Genomic DNA, 19,383 nt, shown 5'->3' on the forward strand with positions numbered 1-19,383 from the left:
TTATATACCTAGAGTTTGAAGGATATATTGGTAAAATGTCATTTAATTAAACGAGTTAGACAGGTTAAACGGGTTCTATGTGTTTAACACTAACCCAACCCGTTTATTAAACGGTTCGGCCATGTCAACTCGAATATGACACGAACCCGTTAAGTCTCAACCCATAACTTGCTAATTTTGTGTTGTGTCGTGTCGGGTTCGTGGATCATGTCAAATTTTGCCACCCTTACCTAAGAGAATTGTCGAAGGAGGTGTGAACACAAAAGGAGAGATTTAAAAAGTTTTGTTAGTTGTTTATGAAACTTTGTTGGATTTATTAATAGATGTGGCTTAATTTTATTATAATAGTTGGACTAAATTGTAAGGGATTTTACTCCCCAAGATACAAATCTCCTATGATCAGGGAACATTTACTTATTTGGTCTAACCAAAAAACTATTGTATCCATTTAAACAAAACTTATTGGACTCTCTCATTCTCTTTTGTTAACTCTTCAACCCCTCATTCCCTTTTCTTTTTAAACTCAATCCTAGTCATCCATTCCTCTTCTTCTCCTCTACCAATACCAGAAACTCTTTGCCTCCTTCTCTACCCCAAACAAAGTATTATTTTAGTAGTAGCTTAAAATTCACACTAAAATTGTAGTTAGAGAGGAAGTGATTGAGCGAAGGAGATAAGGACACATGGTTATGGTGGTAGTGGCAACAATAATATCAAATCTGTTAATTTTATTTAATGTTTTTTTGTTAATTTAAGTGTCTAGGAAAAGAGTAGCACTGAGTTTGGCAATGTTGTCCATTTTATGTTTTTCGAAAGAACTTATTGATGCACAATCTTGTATTTTTGAAATTGTGTGGTTTAACACATTAGGGTAGTAGCTGTTAAGTTGAATTTGGATAAAGCTTATGATTGACTTGAATAGGGATTTATTGGAAATACACCTAGGCCTTTTCAGCTTCCAAAAAACATTATCAACTTTATTATAAATATGGTATCTTCATTGACCTTTTAATTACATGTGATTTTTTTTCCTTATCATATTTCATCCCAATGAAAGGTATATGTTAAAGTGATCTACTATCACTTTATTTATTTATTTTATTCATCAATAGATTATTGATGATATTGGAGCAGGCCACTAAAGCTATCAAATCTTCCCTTTAAGTTAAGATTGTAAATTTTTGCAAGTCCTTTTTGTCAATTTCACCTTCCTTTTCTTTTGATATTTTGATAGTTGGGGCGAGAGAATTTAAATCCTGAATGTCTCATTTGAAAATATCAAAATGTGCCAACTGGTTGAGTTACAAGACTCTTGATCTTTTTCTTTTTTTTTTCTTAGAACTAAGAGTAGAGATTGCCAAAATTTGAATAACATAATCCAGGAATTTCATGGAAATTCAGGACAAATCATAAGCAACCACAAATAAATCCAAAGTGCTTTTTTCTTCCCTCAACACAAATAGGCACATATAGTAAATGATCATGGATCTACTCAATTTGTCACTGTTAACAAAATATTTTTTTCAATCTTAATTTACGTGCAAAATCTTGAAAATTTTCCAAAATTCTAGTTTTCACACTAGGATCATGAGAATTCTAGATATGAATTAAATTATTCAATTCGAACATTGGACCACTTAATTTTCCGGTCCAAAGTTAAAGTGAGCAAAATGCCTTTAGTGGGCCAAACTCTAACTAAGTTGACCAATGGTCAAATAAGCTCAAAAGCTTACCTAAACACCAATTTCCATAATTTCATATCAAACTACAATATTTTACTGAAGTTTGACCAAGGTCAACCTAAGTTTAAATGCGATTTGACCAAAATCTGATTGTTTGATTGGAATAAATTTATGTATGTGTGTGCGTGTGTGAGTATGAGGTCCTACCATATGACACTTTGAGAATTTTTTTTCATTAGCATTTCGTGCAAGCAAATGATTTAATGACCTACTAAATTTTTATTTATTTTTTTTTTTTTTGGTTAGGTTCTAAAATTTTAGATCAATTGGCAAACCATGAACACAAATTTTTCTAGATATGGATCTTAGATTCTATATATAGGGTATATTAGACAATACCCAAGGTACTGTAAGTCAGAATACAAGAATAAGGAAGATGCAGATTGAGGAATTCGAAACATGCAAGGCATGACTGATCGAGAAGATAATTCAACTGATTGAACTATGAATCTGCAAAATTTAATTTCGGCCTAATAGCCCATTGGCTCATTAAGTGACTAGGGTTTCAGATCTACTTCATTAAGTATTTAAAGGAAACTCTAAGGCACGTTTTGTTGAGATTTTGGAGTTTCTCTTTTGAGATCCAAAAAGGTTCTGTGTTTTCTCCTTTCAAAGTCACTATCGGAAATCAATTTACATACCATTAGAACCGGTAGATTTGAAGTTGTTGCATACCAGTCATCAATGATGCTGGATCTAAACCTTCAATGGTGGTCTTGGAGTTATAGACTGGAGGTCTATGTTGGAGATCTAAAGACGTGAACTAGAGGTTCATGTTGGAGCAAGTCCACATCAAAGAAGTCTGAAGGGTTCGAAGCTCAGTTTTGTAACTGTAGTTAGATTTACTACGAATTGGTATTCTTGATTGTAAATCTCAATTTGATATAGTGGATTGTTCTCTTGGGATCGTTCCCTTCAAGTTTTTTTTACCTTAAAACTAGTTTGTTTCATTGGTTTTCCTGGATCATCACATCTTGTGTCATTTAGATTTTCGCTATACATGATATGTGTGATGAATGTTTAACCTAGATCTGAATAATTAACCTATGTAACTACTTGGCTAATAAATTAGGTTAAACATGCTATGTTTTCAGGGGTCTAAAAACTAATATATTTATATTCAACAATAAATAGGTTTATGTCCTTAGTATTTAAATTTTAATCAAACTTTTGGGCAACCACTTAGCTGTGTGTGGGTTTATATTTTGTAGGAAAGGTAAAAAAGAAGAAGAGAAACTCCAAAAAAAGAATAATAATAGTATTGTGCATCATTATACAATGGACTTAACATTACATATATCATTGTCATATAGTTCCATTCCCTTTTCCAACTTCTTGGACTCTTCTACTCCTAACTTCTATGTTTTCTAAAATGAAAAATTTTTCTCCATAAAATGAAAGATTTGCAAGTTGTAACACAGGTTTATTCCCCTACCATAGCAAATATTTTATATATTTTTGTTTCCTTTGTATTGAAAAATTAACCTTCTATACTTTGTCTTGCAATATTTTGGCTTCCCTTTCTGAAAGGTACATTATACATTTTGTTGTTTTGAAATATTTTGTGTAGATATATTATCACCCAATTTTGCCATATTTTTTGTGAAAGATAATCAATGGAAAAACAGAGGCAAAAGTTTTGAATTGTTCATCCACAAGAACATAACAGCATGTCTTCAAAAAATATTTCATTTAAAAAGATGTGTTTGCAAGCCCCAAATTGGTTGTTTCAAACAAGGACAAAGTCCTCCAATACTTTGAGTAGAGTATTTGAGGGAAAAAAAATAGTAGACAATGGAGGTGGTAAGGCTTGCACGCCAAAGGACTAGGAGGCATATGATGATATCAAGAAAAGGTTAATGGTCAAAAGATGTGTTCTATATACGTGGAATCCTTGATTATATTTGATTGTGGAAGTAGTAGGGGTAACAAGTCTAGTGACACACCACTTAATTGTGATCTGTGATACAGAGAGTTGTAAGAGAGCAGGACTTCACATGAAAATGCTATTGAATTGTTCTAGGAAAGTAGTTCATATGCTCCACGATTATGGCAAGCAACTCCACTTATAAATACTATTTCTCACTTGGTTGTTGGGCTCAATGGTGATGTTGCTACTACAACTACTGTGAAAAAATTTGAGTCATCTTCATTCTAAATTGTCCACAAATGTCAGTAATTAACTAGGGCAGGCAGACGCATCGGCATCTGCCTACGTCTAAGTTCGCAGGTACTAGCAGTCTAATACAAAATTTTGAGTTGTAGTTTTGTTTTGTTTTTTCTTGATGTTTTTGATATGGGAGATATGAAAAGAATCTGAATATTCTTCTAAAAATCACCAAAACCTAAGTTAATCACTCATCATAATTTAATTACCCGCATGTTGCTAAGGAAACTACACAGTAGTTTCAGCAAATTATTACTTAGTACTCATTAGGAAGCTTAAGTACTTCATATTACAATACTTAGTACAAACCTTGTAATTTACTTTATAGTAGTACAAATAAATACTTAGTCATCTAAACTTCCATGCATGAAGAAGTTGAAGATTTAGTTAAGACCTCAGTTAGGAAAGGTTCCAGGCTTGACCACCTTTCATACTGAATTTTTTAAGCTTTCCAAAGAACATGACAATGATGAGAATGAATTTTCCCTTCGTACTCCACCTTCCAACGAATCCATACCATGTGTCTACACAGAGGCTATCTGGTTTCAATTGCCGTTTGCAGCTGTATCCAGTGGTGAACCCAACATTCCCATATGCACTAAACGTAACCAGAGAATCTTAATTAGTTATTATATACAGCCTCTACAGGTGATCGAAAAAACAATTGAACTTCGTATATTGTTTGCTACAACTATAATTCCAAGGCCACTCTGTTTACCAAAGATTCCAATTCTACCTTCAATTTTTTTGCCGCTAAATTGTAAACTACACCCCCTAAAGTTTGGGGCGTTTAGATCTTACATTCTAAAATTTCAAAATTTAGACTTTACTTTTGAAATTTGGAGATATTTGGATTTTGCACTCTGAAATTTTAGAATTTAGATTTTATCCCTTAAAGTTCTATTTTGTTTGCATCAACAGCCCCTTCGTCCATATTTTATGCTAAGTACCACATAAACTTGTCATGCATGTTTAGCTCATCTAATAAAATGATGCCACATCATTTTTATTATGCCATGCATAGCAAGTTTATATGGCACTTAACGGAAAATTTAAACGAAGGAATTACTTAAGTAAATGAAATAGAATTTTAGGGAATAAAATCCAAATTCTGAAACTTTAGGGTGTAAAATTCAAACAGCGTCAAATTTCAAGAGGTAAAATCCAAATTCTGAAATTTCGAGGTGTAAAATTTAAAAAAACCATAAACTTTAAGGTATAGATTGTATAGTTTACAATTTAGACTCTTTTTTTTTTTTTAATAACATTTATATTTCTCTAATACTTTGTCACGTCAATTTTCTAATGTACTTTGTGTCTCATCCGAATGATTACATGCATAAGATCAAAAGACATGATATAATAAGAGAATAGTAAAAAAAAAAAAAAAAACTTATATACCTTATTACTTCTATGGTGACGTTCAAAACATTGAAGTTGAGGGGGTCTTCTTCCATTTTCTGTCTCTCTGTGATACATATGAGAATAATGAAAATGGCTAAATAGGAGAGTTGTGAGATGATTAGACACTCCATAAAAGTCTTCTTTCGATTTTGGCTTTGCTTCCCATTTTCTGGGAACTCCTCATGGACATGAACGTTTGGTGGAATGAACGTAGTATGTGGTGGGAGATACCTGTAAGATAAAAGTAAACTTAGCTGGTACCATGTTAAAGGGTTTTTTTTTTTTTTTTGGAGTAAATTTAATTAAATTCATTCTTGCTGACTTGGTATGCATGTGTGAAGAAAATTATTTTCATCATGAATAGTCACTGAAGATACCCATGATATAATGTCCACATAAGTAACTCTGAAACAAATCTTTTCACTTAAACAATTATAAGTGGAAATAAGGATAATTAATAATGCATGTTGGAGTCACTATTGAAACCCTACGGCATGGATAACAATTGTGGGGTCAAAACTCAAAAGCACAATTGCGAAGAGCCATAAGACTGACTTTAATGAAGTGGCAACTTATGTTTCGGGAACCTCAGCCCAAAAAACAACGAACATGACAGTGTCATTCCAAAAGGGATACTGATTAAGCAATTGTAGTCTAATCTCTGCTGTTAAAGTTTGATATTATTATAATTTGAATTTTGTTAGTGGATGTCCAAAAAACATATATTTTTAAAATATTTTTAAAAGCTTTTTACGGATAGGAAAAAAAAATATTTTATTTTTTTAATAGTATTTTATATTTTAATGTGATAACCAATTAATATCAGAAAAAATATATAATAATTTAAAAATATAATAAATGCGTAGTATCTCTTTACGAATAATGAAATCTAATATGAATTTAATTAGTAAGATTCATTATGATATGAGATGATAAAGTACACATTTATTGTATTCTTAAAGAATAATTACTATAATTTTTTTTTTTTCTTGAGAAGAACTACAAAATTGATTTTGAGGGTAGGTATTTGGGGTACAATAAACTTTTGTATAATTGTCAAATCTAATGAATGGAGATCATAATTTATAATCAAGTGGAATATTGGTTCTTTAGTCAAAACTGGCTTAGCCAATAAAAGTTATAAAAGGGTATATGCCAAAACGTCTAGTGTGAGTGTGTGACTAGCCACTAAGAACCATTTCCTTGTAATCTCTTAACTTTCTTATCCCAATCATGCATTTACAGTCTCTTAACTTTCTTACCCCAATCATGCATTTACAGTGACACTCTCTAGGCACAGAATAGGATCTTCTCTATTTCACTTGAAATGGAGAGAGTCTATTTTACAGTCAAGAGATTATTTAATCTGAATTGTGAAATGAGTTCATTTCAAATGGAGAAGATGTCAATACCCTTGACATGGAAATAAAGAACAATTAGAGTAACCGAGATAGAGTGTTAGACAGACTCACATACATCATTACGATGAAGAGAACCAGAATTGCTGAGGAGATGCTGGAGAGATCAACTACTGATTCACCAGTATGCCGAGAGTTCACAGTTTGAAACAACGAACCAACGACTTTCTGATACAAATTCAGACCATCCATGACTTGTGAATTCCACTCCATGGAGCAAAACAGTATAAACTGTATCAATATGAATCCGAAAACAGTCATAGCTAGAAGCAAAGCGTGATGACCAGAGAGCAAATGACCATAGCCCATATCTCTGTAATTCATCAATATATATCTGAATTCCTCACGCTTGGTGGTTTTCTTTAAGACCCAGATCATGGCTAACAAGCATGGGGGGTACAAAGTGTTCCCCATAAGGATTTGTGGAATGAGAAGTAGTAGGAGACCTGAATTCTTCTTGAAAACTATCATGCTCTCATTTGTTGGGACAAAACCACAATTTGTGAAATTTGAAACAGTTGTGAAGACAGAAAAGGTCAGTGTTTCTAGGCCCTTGTCTTTGAGTACCTTCCTCGCACTCGGAACAAGATTTACATACAATGAAACAAGACTATAACCAATTAGATGAACCACAAATAGATAACCCAAAACCACATATCCCAAAACCTTAATGGAGCTATAATTAAGACTACCATTCTCAATAATATTATTGATGTCTGGTTTCTCTTTTTCTACATCAAGTTCAATTTTATTGTAAGAATTAGTATGGTCGGGAAAATAGTGGCTGAGTTTAACACTGTTTTGGTCAGAACTTGGACAATTTTTGAAGAACTTAGACCTTGTAAATTGGAGTCCAAGAAAGGAAGTGAATACCTCTCCACCAACGAACATTAAGATTGTCATAATAATGACTTGGGTATTGGAAAAAACCTCCATTTCGATTGTTGACATGCTTGAAACCGTGGTGGCAGAGACGGACGTGAAGAACATGTCAAAGTCCTTAGGCCTAAACCAAGCAGTTCTTGGCTTTGAGACCATCAAAGCTAGATGACCAAAAAAAGAGACAATTATGAAGTAACTGAGCTGGATCCAAAAAGGGCTGACATGGAAGAGGAAGAAATGAAAAAGCGAGCGAATTTGACAAGAGAAGAATTGGTTGAAACAATAAAGTTTTTTGCGTGAAAAGCTAAAGAAAATCTCTAATTTCTGGCGAAAACAAGAAGAATTAATCATCTTTACTGAGGTAAGATTTGCATAACCATGCTTAAAGTGGATATATGGGGCTTATTTTTAAAGAGGCAGTACGTGCTGTACAAACTCTACAATTTAGTGGGATACATGAGATTATTTATTCATCTAGCTAATGCACTGAAATGACAATACGGCCCGTTTGGATATAACTTATTTTGCTGAAAACTGAAAATTGAAAATATTGTAGCAAAAGAAATCTTAAATATGTGAATAGTACCGCAGGACCCATTTTTAATAAAAAAATCACTGAAAAAGTTGCTGAATAGTACACTAGTGTGCACTGAACACTGACCGAAAGTCAAAAAACACGGCTAACCAAGAATAAAAATAAAATAAAAAAGAGGCAAAACGCACAAATTGAAAATGCAGACGCACAAAAATATCCAAACCAAGCTTACATAAAAAGGAACCTACGGCAACATAATTATTTTTTCTCTGCTGAAGGATATGTTGAGGAAAAAAAAAACATATGAGAAAATTATTTTGTTATAATAATATGGTTAAATGATTAAATTCGCAATTTTGTTGATAATTTACCAGTTAAGTATTATTCTAATAATTATCAATTTAGTTTCTAAAATTTTATTTATTGTTAATGTAATTGTTTGACTCGCATTCTTTAATCTTACTCTTGATAAATGTTAGTTCATGTACAAGGATCGTGAGACACATTATTTAATAACGAAAGTTATGAATACCATACTGGTTGATCATATGGTCAGAATTTATTTTATTATCAGTCATTCTTATATATTTGTCAATTTTTTTAGACAGGTAGATAGAGAGAATGGAGAGTAATCTGTCCTTATTTTTTCAATTTGTGCCCATTTTTTTTTTTTTTAGTGATAGGTCAAGAATGTATTGACCACTTATGATAAATTAACCAATTAATTAGCCAAGTTAATTAATTAAATCAATTAACATGCAATACGCGTAGTAGTACAAACAAATAACCAAATAACTAAATGCAGCAAAAAAATAAATTTGACACAGTGATTTGTTTACGAATAGGGAAAAACTCTAAGGCAAAAACTCAGTCGGGTGAATTTAAGGTCACCACTCACGAGAATCCACTATTATCAAAACAAGCAGTTATAAGTAAAGGAATCTCAATACCTTATACCAGCCTACAGTTGAACTCTTAATTACCCCAATATATAATTGGACTTGTTTTGTAGTGACAATCTCTCTTTTTCAATGCATGGCTCCTAATACATGACTAACCAATCGATGTACGAATCCAAGTATGTGACTAACACACCAACTTGAGAAAGATGTTAGCTGCAAAATTCTTCAGTTCATCCACAAGAAGAAGATAAAAAACTCCTTGGTTACAAAACCCTACGATGTACAAATGCAGCAACTTCTTCAAAAGAAAGATGAATTACGGCATATGTCTCCGGTCGCAGTATGCTTAGAATAAAAATCCTTTGCATCATCTGAGATATGCAATTGCCCTTGGTCCTACCATAGTATAATTTATTTTTTATTTCCCAAAAGATGTTTAATGTTTTCTTGTTTATATAATTAATTTTATATGTCAATCTTCTTCTCTCCTCCGCATTCCCATCAAAAAAAAAAAAAAAAAAAAAAAAAAAACTTTCTTAAAAGGTTCAAAATTTTTAAAAAGAAAATAATGGTAGGGAAAAAAATAAAGAAATAAAAGTTTCAGTTCAAGAGAAAAAAAAATATACATTTTCAAAATTTATAAAATAACTATAAAGGATCTCAAATTCTTTATATAATAATTTTTCCTGCGTAAAAATTTGAGTATAAGCAATAAAATATAGAGAAAGCATAATAAATTTCAGAGTTTGATATTATTTTTAAGTTAAACTCTAAATTTTTTGGTACATAAAATGTTCATAGTATAATTTAAATTTAAAATTTGAATATATTATAGGTCTATATTAATCAAAATAACAAAAATTTATATAAGTCTTACTTTGTGTCTAACTAATAGATATCTTTCAATGTTTAAATGGCATTTAGACGTCTGAAGAAGAAAAAGGATTAATTATGTAAAACATTCTAATGGACAAACATAATATTATGAATATGATATCTTTTTGTGGGTTTGTTGCATTAAAATATTACTTAGCATTATTAGCAGTAAATTCTAGAATATATTTTGTTGCGTGTCTATAAAAAAAAAATTATATATATATATATATATATATATATATGTGTGTGTGTGTGTGGGCACACATGTGCGTGTTGCATTAAAGTTATAGTGAATGTGTATATTTCTTTGGTTTCTCTTCTATCCTCCTCCTACGAGTACTTTACATCTGTGCTAGCTCAACTAATAGTTTAGTATTTCTTGGCGAAAATTAGCAATGCCCAAAGTGAGTTGTGATTGCAGATAGATGATGTCGGTAAAATGGGAGCAGTGTAGGGATATATTTAGAAAAAAGAAAAAGAAAAAGGAGGGGGTGGGGGAGGGTGTGGAAGTTAATAATTCTTGCCAAGCATATGCTTATTTGGTTTTGTGATCACAATGTCTATGTTTAGTCTCTCTAGATATGATTCTCAAAAAAAAAAAAAAAAAAAGAGTCTCTCTAGATATTTTAAACACAAAATTATTCTATCTTCATACTTTCAAAACAGGTTAATAGCAAATTTTGTTAGAATTATTGAAATAGGTAACGAAATACATCTAACCCTCAATTTCTTTTCAAAAGGTCTCTATACTAAATTTGGTATAATAATTTAGTTGGATGTATCTTTCAGAATACATATTCATCATCCAAAATATTGTTTAATTCATGAGTTTGTTGTATATTGTACTTATATTATTTGAAAAAAAAACATAAGTTTTGATTGTGACTAATTAAAAGTCACTGAAAATAATTGCCCAACAAAAAGAGAGGTTTGGGGCACGTGCATAGTATCAGGTGTCATTAGTTCAAGAGGCATTTCCTTTGACTAGTATCCTAAAAATTCTAATCCTAATTATACAGATTTCTCAAAAATCAACCAACTAGCAATCAAATTAGAAGCAATGCAGCAAATGGATGAAAATTATGGAATACGAGTCTCATCACATGTGCTTAGTGACTTTTCTTTTTTTGGTTTAATGTCAAAACTTGCATTTCAACCCAATTAAGGTATATGCATTTGTCCCACAATATTTATGCATTTTCCAATCACTAATAGTACTAGGAGTGTGATTATACATAGCACCACTCACCCATACAAATTAATAATTTTAATGCTATTTTAATTTTCAGTTCAATGCTAGGTATTATTGGAATGAAGGAAAGGTTTTGACATTAAAACGAAAAAGAAAAACCTCAAAGCATGCGCTATAGCAGTGTGATGAGAGTATGAGACTGATATATATAACATACATATGTATTCATGGGGAGGGGACAAAACTTATACCTAACATGCATATGTCTACATACACTAGCGAACATATATCCATAGACACACACATATTGAGCTAGCACCCAAGGCATGCACCCAATATATATACACACACACAAGTACACATATGTTAGATATAAATTTTACTTCGTACTTGTAAAGTCAAATCCTAACTCCACTTAGGGCTATCCATCCAATCCGAAGACCCAATCCACCCGAAGATTCCGACCGTATCCGACCCGAAAACCGGCCGACCTGATCAAGTCACCGGTCGACGGCAGGTCATTTGTTCCAAAAACTGACTCCTGCGGGTCGGTCTCGGTTTTCCTCCCCAAAACCCGAAAAAAACCCGATCCGACCAATGTACTAAGATTTCTATCAAAAAATTTCCAGAATCCAGCAGAAGTTTCCAGAATCCGGCGATATTTTCCAGATTTCGGCGTTAAATTTCCAGATTCCGGCGTCAAATTTCTAGATTCCGGCAACAAACTTTCATATTTCGGCGACTTATCAAGTAGATCTAGTGATATTTCGTCCAAATCTAGTGAAATCTCACCGGATCTAGCGAGATCTCACCAGATCCGGTTAGATCTCTGCCGGATTTGGCGTTTTTCTCTTGAAATCAACTATTTTTCTGGTTTTCTCATCGTGGACGGTTCCGACCGAACCGACCGTGTTTCCGGCGCAAAACTGACCGCGCCGATCCGACTCCTTCGTCGGTCGGCGGCGGGTTAGCATTTTCTCAACTCGATTCTATTGGGTCGGTCTTGGGTTGGGCACAAACCCGACCCGGACTGACCCGTGGACACCCCTAACTCCACTATTAATTGGAAAAAAAAAAAAGGGCAAATGGTTTTATGATTGAGGGATGTGTTACATGTGTTCACCTCACTATGTTCACTACAATTTTATCTCAGTGTTCCTTGATATTCTAGTCCCCTATTCTTTTCTTTGGTCAAGTAATTACAATTCCTATAAACCCAAAACCAGTCAATCCCATTAGACCATTTTTTTTTTTTTTTTTTTTTTTGATGAGACCCATTAGACCATTTAAGCCTTCATTTAATGAAGAATATGTTGGAGCAACAATTTAACAGATCGATAGAGAATGGTCCAACCGTTTCTCTTCTTCTTCCTTTTTTTTTTTTTTTTTTTTTTTGCCCAAATAATTCTATGTTCCTCCTATTCATATATGATATATCAACATTTTATTAGAACATTTTATTAGTGATAAAATCATGACAAGAAGATTGATTCCAATTCAAGATTCAAAAACTAACGATCACTATTAAGTCTATAGGGATATGTGTATATATATATTTGAAGGATAAGTCTATTGGGATTTATATATATATATATATATATATATATATTGACGATAAGTCTATTGGGATATGTGATGAGTGACACTGTGACAGTGATACCTTCCCTCTCTCTCTCTCTCTCTCTCTCTCTCTCTCTCTTTTCTTATTTATTAATTTTTTATTGCTGAGGAAAAAATGGTTAGAGAGGGCCAGTGATGTCTTCTATCTGAGCATGACCATAGTAATACTTTACTTGTTGGGCTCAAGCCTGCGGGAGCAGGAGTTTTAGATGAGCCATAGTTGAACACCCAGCTTCATTAAGGATGCTAGTAAATATGAGCTGAGTGCATGAAGTAATTTTCCATGTACTTTTCATTACAAGATTCAAATTTGGGACCACCTTCCAAACCCTTAAGGGTTGCCCATGACCATTAATCCAACTACCCCAACAGTGATTACAATGACACACTCCTACTCTAGAAAGTAGAAACCATGATCTTTATTCATTTAACTTTACACCAGAATTTGTAATAGTTTTTAAATTATTGTCCATACCCTTTGTAATAGTTTTTGAATCATTATCCATATTCGATATCACTGGCATAAGATCGGCCAAGTGCTAATCTTAGAAAGCATCAAGATTTTATGACAAACTTAATTTACTATATAAAGATTTTTTTTTTAGAATTTCTCAATTTTTTTTACAACAATTTTTTTTATGTGAAATTTTTTATAACAATTGAGTTGGCAAGTTTTACTTGTTACCATCACTTTTTTAATCTGCCACATCAACACTTTATCTCCTTCTATTGTGCACATAACTTTTGACATCAGGCCCGTTTGGTTGAAGATGTCTAGTATTGTTGTTTAAAATGATGTGAAAATTGTTGTTTAAAAAGCGTTATGAGAACATGTATTTACAGTATTCATAAATCAAAAAATGTGTTTAATACCATGTTTCAAATAACATGTTTCAGTGTGTGAAAAAACATTATTGTGTGTTTGGTATGTATGTGTGTTTTTTTTATAAAAAAAAAAACTGACAAGTGGGCCCTTTGGTTGGAATCGAAGAAGGAAGCTTTATGTGTTATCTAATCAAGTGAGCCCCATGGTTTTCAATGTATTTACAAAAGCGTTATTGAGCAACCGTTTGAAAATTGATAAGAAGAGTTTTCTAAATTCAATGTTTAAACTTCTTAAAATGAGCAACGTAACTTAAACACTTCTAAAAAAACACATTTATCAAACGTATTTTTTTAAAACCATAATTTTTAGTGTTTAAACACTAAAAACTGTTGTTTGGAATCACACAGACTTTCTGAGGATTGAAAAGCTCTTTAAATCATGGTTTTCAGACTCGGACCGTTCATTGAACCGTAAAAGGGAGAGGTTCAAGGTTTTCAAGGTCGAACCGAGGTCGAACCGGGGTCGAACCGTGATGACATCATAATTAATTTAATAATTATTTTAAATATATATAAAAACATTAAATTAATAAAAAATTAAAAAAAAAATAACTAAATTAGTCTAATTTACTTTCAAGACAACCAACAGACATACACAAATGCATTCACAGGCTGAGAAAAAGGCAAAACTTAGTAAATTATTAGTTTGAAGTATCTATATATAATATATTCACCTGCATAGCTCTAGCTAGATCTCAAGAGAGTGGGCTTGCAATGAAATCTTCATCTAAGTACTTTCATGCACATGCATTACAGGTATATCCAGATTCCAGCTCAGACATGCACAAGCTATAAAGTACTATTACTGCTTCTATTACAAAAGCACAAAAAGACATTACTCTTACTAATTAACTATACTAACACAAAGGTAAAACATACATAACTAATAATTAAGTAAGCAACCATAGATAGAGTACTGCCGTACTGGTACTAGTACTGCTTCTATTACCAAAATTCACACCCCAATGTAGTCCAAACTAGCCAATGTAGTCCATAAAACTTAAAAGTACAAAGTAAAAATACATAAACAAGCCTCCAAGTTATAGTACACAACTACACATTGTTTCTTACAAAAATACATAAAACTTAGTTCTAAAAAACAATAATAAAACTTCAAACTCCAAGTCACACACTGTGTCTTACAAAAAGACATAGAAATTATCTCTAAAATACAAAATAGAACTTTAACGTTCAAACAGAATTATTATGATCATAAATCATCAATGTCATGAAAGTTATCATGCTCGTCATCATTCCCTGGAAATCCAGGAGGAGGGCCAATAGGTTGTCCGAATGTTCCCAAATCAATTCCTTCAACCTCACTGCTATCATCTATAGATTCTACAAACAAGTTTGAACAAAATAAAAAGAAAAATTATTATAATGTTTATGTAAGTTTGAAAAAAATAAAAGAAAAATCACTATAGGTTATCAAATTGTTTACATATAAACTAACCTTCAATATTAGAAGAAGCCTCTACATTTGCTGGATATGCACCCTCTTCATAAATTGCATTCTCCAACTCTTTATAATTAAGATACAGGTCTTCCTCTTCCACAAATACCCAAAAATCAGTTTTGTCGATACTTGCATAATCAATGGGATCAAAATTAAGCTTTTTGTTGTAAAGCCTGCATAAAATGTCATGCTCATTATTAGAATTTGAACATAATTAGTAACTAACAATTAACAAATACAAGATCATTGAGCCTTTGATGCTCCAACCTATTTCTCCTCTTAGAATGTATTTGATCAAATAAACTCCAACAACGCTCACATCCAGAAGAGGCGGAAGTTTGGCTAAGGATTCTAATTGCCAATTTTTGCAAGTTTGGAGCATCAGCACCCCACAACTTCCACCATTCATCTGATTTTCATAACACAACGTAATCTAATATTAATCAACATAAACAAACAAACTTTCAATTAAATAATCACTTCAGTTATTCTAATTATAGTGACAAAACTAACTTTTAACATGAACAAAGAAACTAAGATTTGTTTATAGTACTAAAGTAAACTAATTACTTCTTACCTGGATGAGTGGTCTTGCTTGTTGACAATGCAAGATCTCTATCAAAGCTCCCAATACTGTCCCGAAAATATTGGGTTTCCCTAATTACCTTTTCTTGATCACCATCATATTTTGTCCCAATGTAGTCCAAAATAGCCATATTTACTGCTGGTTTCCGACAAAAATTCTCCTCATCATATTGAAAAGCGGGATTTAACCAATATGCAGCAGCATGAAGATCTTTACGCAAATGCTTGTCCCAACGGTTTTTTATAATTGAGGTGTATGGCTTGTACAAGTGCTTCTTCATTCGGAAGATCTTCTTGATTCCCAACCGTGCTCTATGCATGCCCTCATACACATATCCTATTGCAGGCCTTTGATCAGAATCAACAATCCGTAACAAACGAATGAGTGGTGATGAAATCTTGACAAGAACATTAATATCATCCCAAAAAGAATTATCCAATATGATAGAAACTACTTCTTTTGTCTTTGACCCTCTTGCCAATCTATTGTCCACAAAGAACTTGCTAGTCACTAAGGCTTGCAAGTCATGCTTATGCACATGAAGGCTTCCAAATGAAAGGAAGGTAGTAGCAAATCTTGTTGCTCCTGCACGTACAATATCTGTCCAACCAGGTCTCTTCCTCAACCAAGCAATCAAAGCTACATGATTATAAACAAAAACTGTAACTTTGGTTGCACGATTTTTTAGTCTCTCCACATGAGACATCTCCCCCATATCCTGCAACACAAGATTCAGACAATGTACTGCACAAGGAGACCAACTAATAGTTTTATACTTTTCACACAACAATTTACCAGCAGATACATAGTTGGAAGCATTATCAGTAACCAAGTGAACTATGTTTTTTGGACCAACCCATGTAACTACTTCATCAAACAATTTAAACAAGTTTCTGGTATTCTTCACAATATCTGAGGCATCAACTGATTTTACAAATACCATTCCCCTAGGACAATAAACAAGGAAATTAATCAATGACCTATGTCTAGTATCTGTCCAACCATCAGCCATAAGTGTACATCCAACTTCTGCCCAATGCCTACGTTGTGACTCAACCAACAACTGAACTTCTTTCTTATTATCCCTTAACAAAGGGACCCGTACAGTATGATAAGATGGACCTTTGTAACCAGGACCAGCAGCAGCTATGGCATCAATCATCATTTGGTAGTACACTGAATTCACTACATTAAAAGGAATGCAATTGTCATACAGAAACCTTGCAATAGCCATATCAGCTTGCCTCACCCTTTCTTTGCTTTGGAATACACTTTTAAGACCAGGTTAAGCTCCTGGAGTAGTTCTTGGAGCAAAGTAATTATCCACTAGCTTTGTACCCTTTCTTTTACCTAAAACAGGTTTTTTAGGCAACCCACTACTAAATACTTCTTGAACATCATCATCTTCTTGCAAATCACTATTTGTAGAGGCACACTAAACATTTCTTCTTGACGTTGTTTCTCAGCTTTTTTCTTCAACTCAAACTCCTTCACATATTCCAACATTTGGTATCTCACATCATGAGAAACCTTTTTACACGATCCAATATCACCTTTTATCCCCGCAAGGTGTTTTTTCATCCTATTAATACCCCACCTTTATATGTTTGCCTACAATACACACATGTAAAAGTATTCCGTCCCTTCTCATCCGACCCAAGGCTAAAATGTTCCCAAGCCGGATCAACCTTTTCCCTTACTCTTGAGCAAGATTCCACTACATTGGAATCAACTTCATGTGATGGAGTAGACCCAGTCTCTGTTTCCATTTTAATCTAAAAAACTAAACAACAGTCAAACACGCATAGACCCATCAATTTTTGAAATATAGATATTCAAAGAACCACAACTTCATACACATTAAAACACTACCAACCGTAAAAAAGAGTAAAGACACTACAAATTAAAACATAACAACAGACTCTATCCACATAAATACACCAACTATACTCAGAAAGTTCATGCTGTCAAAGTTTCCACAGATAAATCTCAGTAAGCTTAAATAAAATAAATCAGCGGTATGTTACATAGACAACAAAGCTACGACTCTCAAACAGAAAACAACTCACAGTAGGATACATGACAGAAAAGAAAATTTTATTGTAATTATTGATTGCTCTAAAATTAATAAATTCCCATTTTCAACAATGTTTTTAAATGCTAAAGACATCAAAGCAAGAATGCCAAAACTACAAAGACATCCTAATCTTGTGACGATACTGCATTAATAGTTAGGAAGCAACTCATACCGCTAAGATTATACAATGGAAGAATAAACCTTAATCAGATTATAATTTCTGCAATTTCTGCATTACTAAGAATACAGTTTCAGACAACACGAACACAAATTTGAACAGAAACATTTCTCATTAGTAAAACTGTGATCACAAACTCACCCAGATTCGGCTTTCAAGCCCCACAGTAACATAAACCCCCACTTTCAAAAACAAAAAATCCAAGAATTTCTCATTTCTCATTAATCAAAGAATTATCCAATTTTATGAATGAAAAATAAAATGTAGTAATGGAATTAAAGAAGAAGAAAATGGAAATGACCTCTTCAACGGCCTTTTCTCAAGCGATGACCGTGTGATCTTGGCTGGGCTGCGATCTGAGCTGCGATCTGGGCTGAGCTGTGACGTCGACGACAGTGAGAGGCAGAGACGAGAGAGTGATTGAGAGAGTGGGCTGAGCTGAGCGCGACGGCGACGTCGACGACGGAGAGAGGCAGAGACGAGAGAGTGATTGAGAGAGTGAGGAAGAGGCAGAAACGAATGAGAGGGTTTCGTTTAAGGGTAAAGGGATTGAGGGTTATTCAATCAGGATTCAGAAAGCCCAAAACAACGCCGTATTAGGGAAAAAAAAAAAAGGGACGAAACGGTGCCATTTTGAGACAAAACAAGGTAGCCCGTTTGAACCGTCCGAACCGTTCACGGTTCACAGAACCGGACGGTCGGACCGCGGTCCATACGGTTCCATGCTTTTTTCGCATGGAACGGTTCTTCACCTTAAATGGACCGTAGATGTGAACGGTTCGAGGGTTTTACGGTCCAATCGGACGGTCCGGTCCGGGTCTAAGTTCCATGCTTCAAATCTCCTTAATTGATTTGACATTTGGATTTTTGGGTGATTGGAAAAACTATTCACATCTCTTTTATAATTGCCCAATAATCCATTTCACAATTTTCTTTAAAAAAATTATTTTATTGAGCACTAATAGTCAATAGCTACTTTTTTTTTTGTCCACCCTATGTGCCTTATTGGGATCCAAAAGCGCCTTTAAATCTCTTTGAAAGATAAATATAATATAGACCTGGCAAATTGACTTGGAATGACTTGTATTTTTTTCACATACCAGAAAAAGAAAATTTTAACATATTTTTCTTTCAGTAAAAATAAACGGGAAAAAAACTTTAAGATAAAAGTTGAATAAGATATTAAAAAATCCTTAGGTTTCTAATCCAATAATTAATTCCATTGTCTACTAGACTAATAATTAATTCCAAAATAAAAAAAAACTTGTATTTAAAAGTTGTGATTTACAACTATGTTTTATGTTAGCTTTATTTCATGACAAAAAGTGTTATAATTGCATTATTTTTGTTCCTTGCATTTTATATAATTTTATTGTATTGGGTTTATTATTAAGTTGGTGAAGAATCAAGCGTCAAAGAAGAATTAGTGCAGTTTGCGACTAGCTCGCGAGAAGAGTAAC

At 33.1% G+C, this 19,383-nt stretch overlaps 2 protein-coding genes across 2 annotated transcripts; both read right to left on the bottom strand.

The window, feature by feature from the left end:
- Positions 1–4,308: 4,308 nt before the first annotated feature.
- On the bottom strand, positions 4,309–7,964 carry LOC115966365 (sodium transporter HKT1-like). The gene is made up of 3 exons (XM_031085609.1): positions 6,790–7,964; positions 5,311–5,544; positions 4,309–4,507 (listed from the first exon to the last, which is right to left on the bottom strand). Exons 1-3 carry the CDS (start codon positions 7,962–7,964, stop codon positions 4,309–4,311), a joined length of 1,608 nt encoding a protein of 535 aa, XP_030941469.1.
- A 7,339-nt stretch (positions 7,965–15,303) lies between these two features.
- LOC115966366 lies at positions 15,304–16,902 on the bottom strand. The gene is made up of 2 exons (XM_031085610.1): positions 15,660–16,902; positions 15,304–15,491 (listed from the first exon to the last, which is right to left on the bottom strand). Exons 1-2 carry the CDS (start codon positions 16,900–16,902, stop codon positions 15,304–15,306), a joined length of 1,431 nt encoding a protein of 476 aa, XP_030941470.1.
- Positions 16,903–19,383: the final 2,481 nt, after the last annotated feature.

This window comes from Quercus lobata, chromosome 11, assembly GCF_001633185.2.
Source record: "Quercus lobata isolate SW786 chromosome 11, ValleyOak3.0 Primary Assembly, whole genome shotgun sequence".
In the NCBI taxonomy this organism is placed as follows: Eukaryota; Viridiplantae; Streptophyta; class Magnoliopsida; order Fagales; family Fagaceae; genus Quercus; species Quercus lobata.

Coding starts and splice junctions, on each gene's coding strand:
- LOC115966366 (XM_031085610.1), bottom strand. CDS start 16,902: ATGGCTATTGCAAGGTTTCTGTATGACAATTGCATTCCTTTTAATGTA. Junction 15,492..15,659: donor AAGCAAGACCACTCATCCAG/GTAAGAAGTAAT, acceptor TATGAAAATCAG/ATGAATGGTGGAAGTTGTGG.
- LOC115966365 (XM_031085609.1), bottom strand. CDS start 7,964: ATGATTAATTCTTCTTGTTTTCGCCAGAAATTAGAGATTTTCTTTAGC. Junction 5,545..6,789: donor GTTCTCTTCATCGTAATGAT/GTATGTGAGTCT, acceptor TTTATCTTACAG/GTATCTCCCACCACATACTA. Junction 4,508..5,310: donor GTCACCATAGAAGTAATAAG/GTATATAAGTTT, acceptor GGTTACGTTTAG/TGCATATGGGAATGTTGGGT.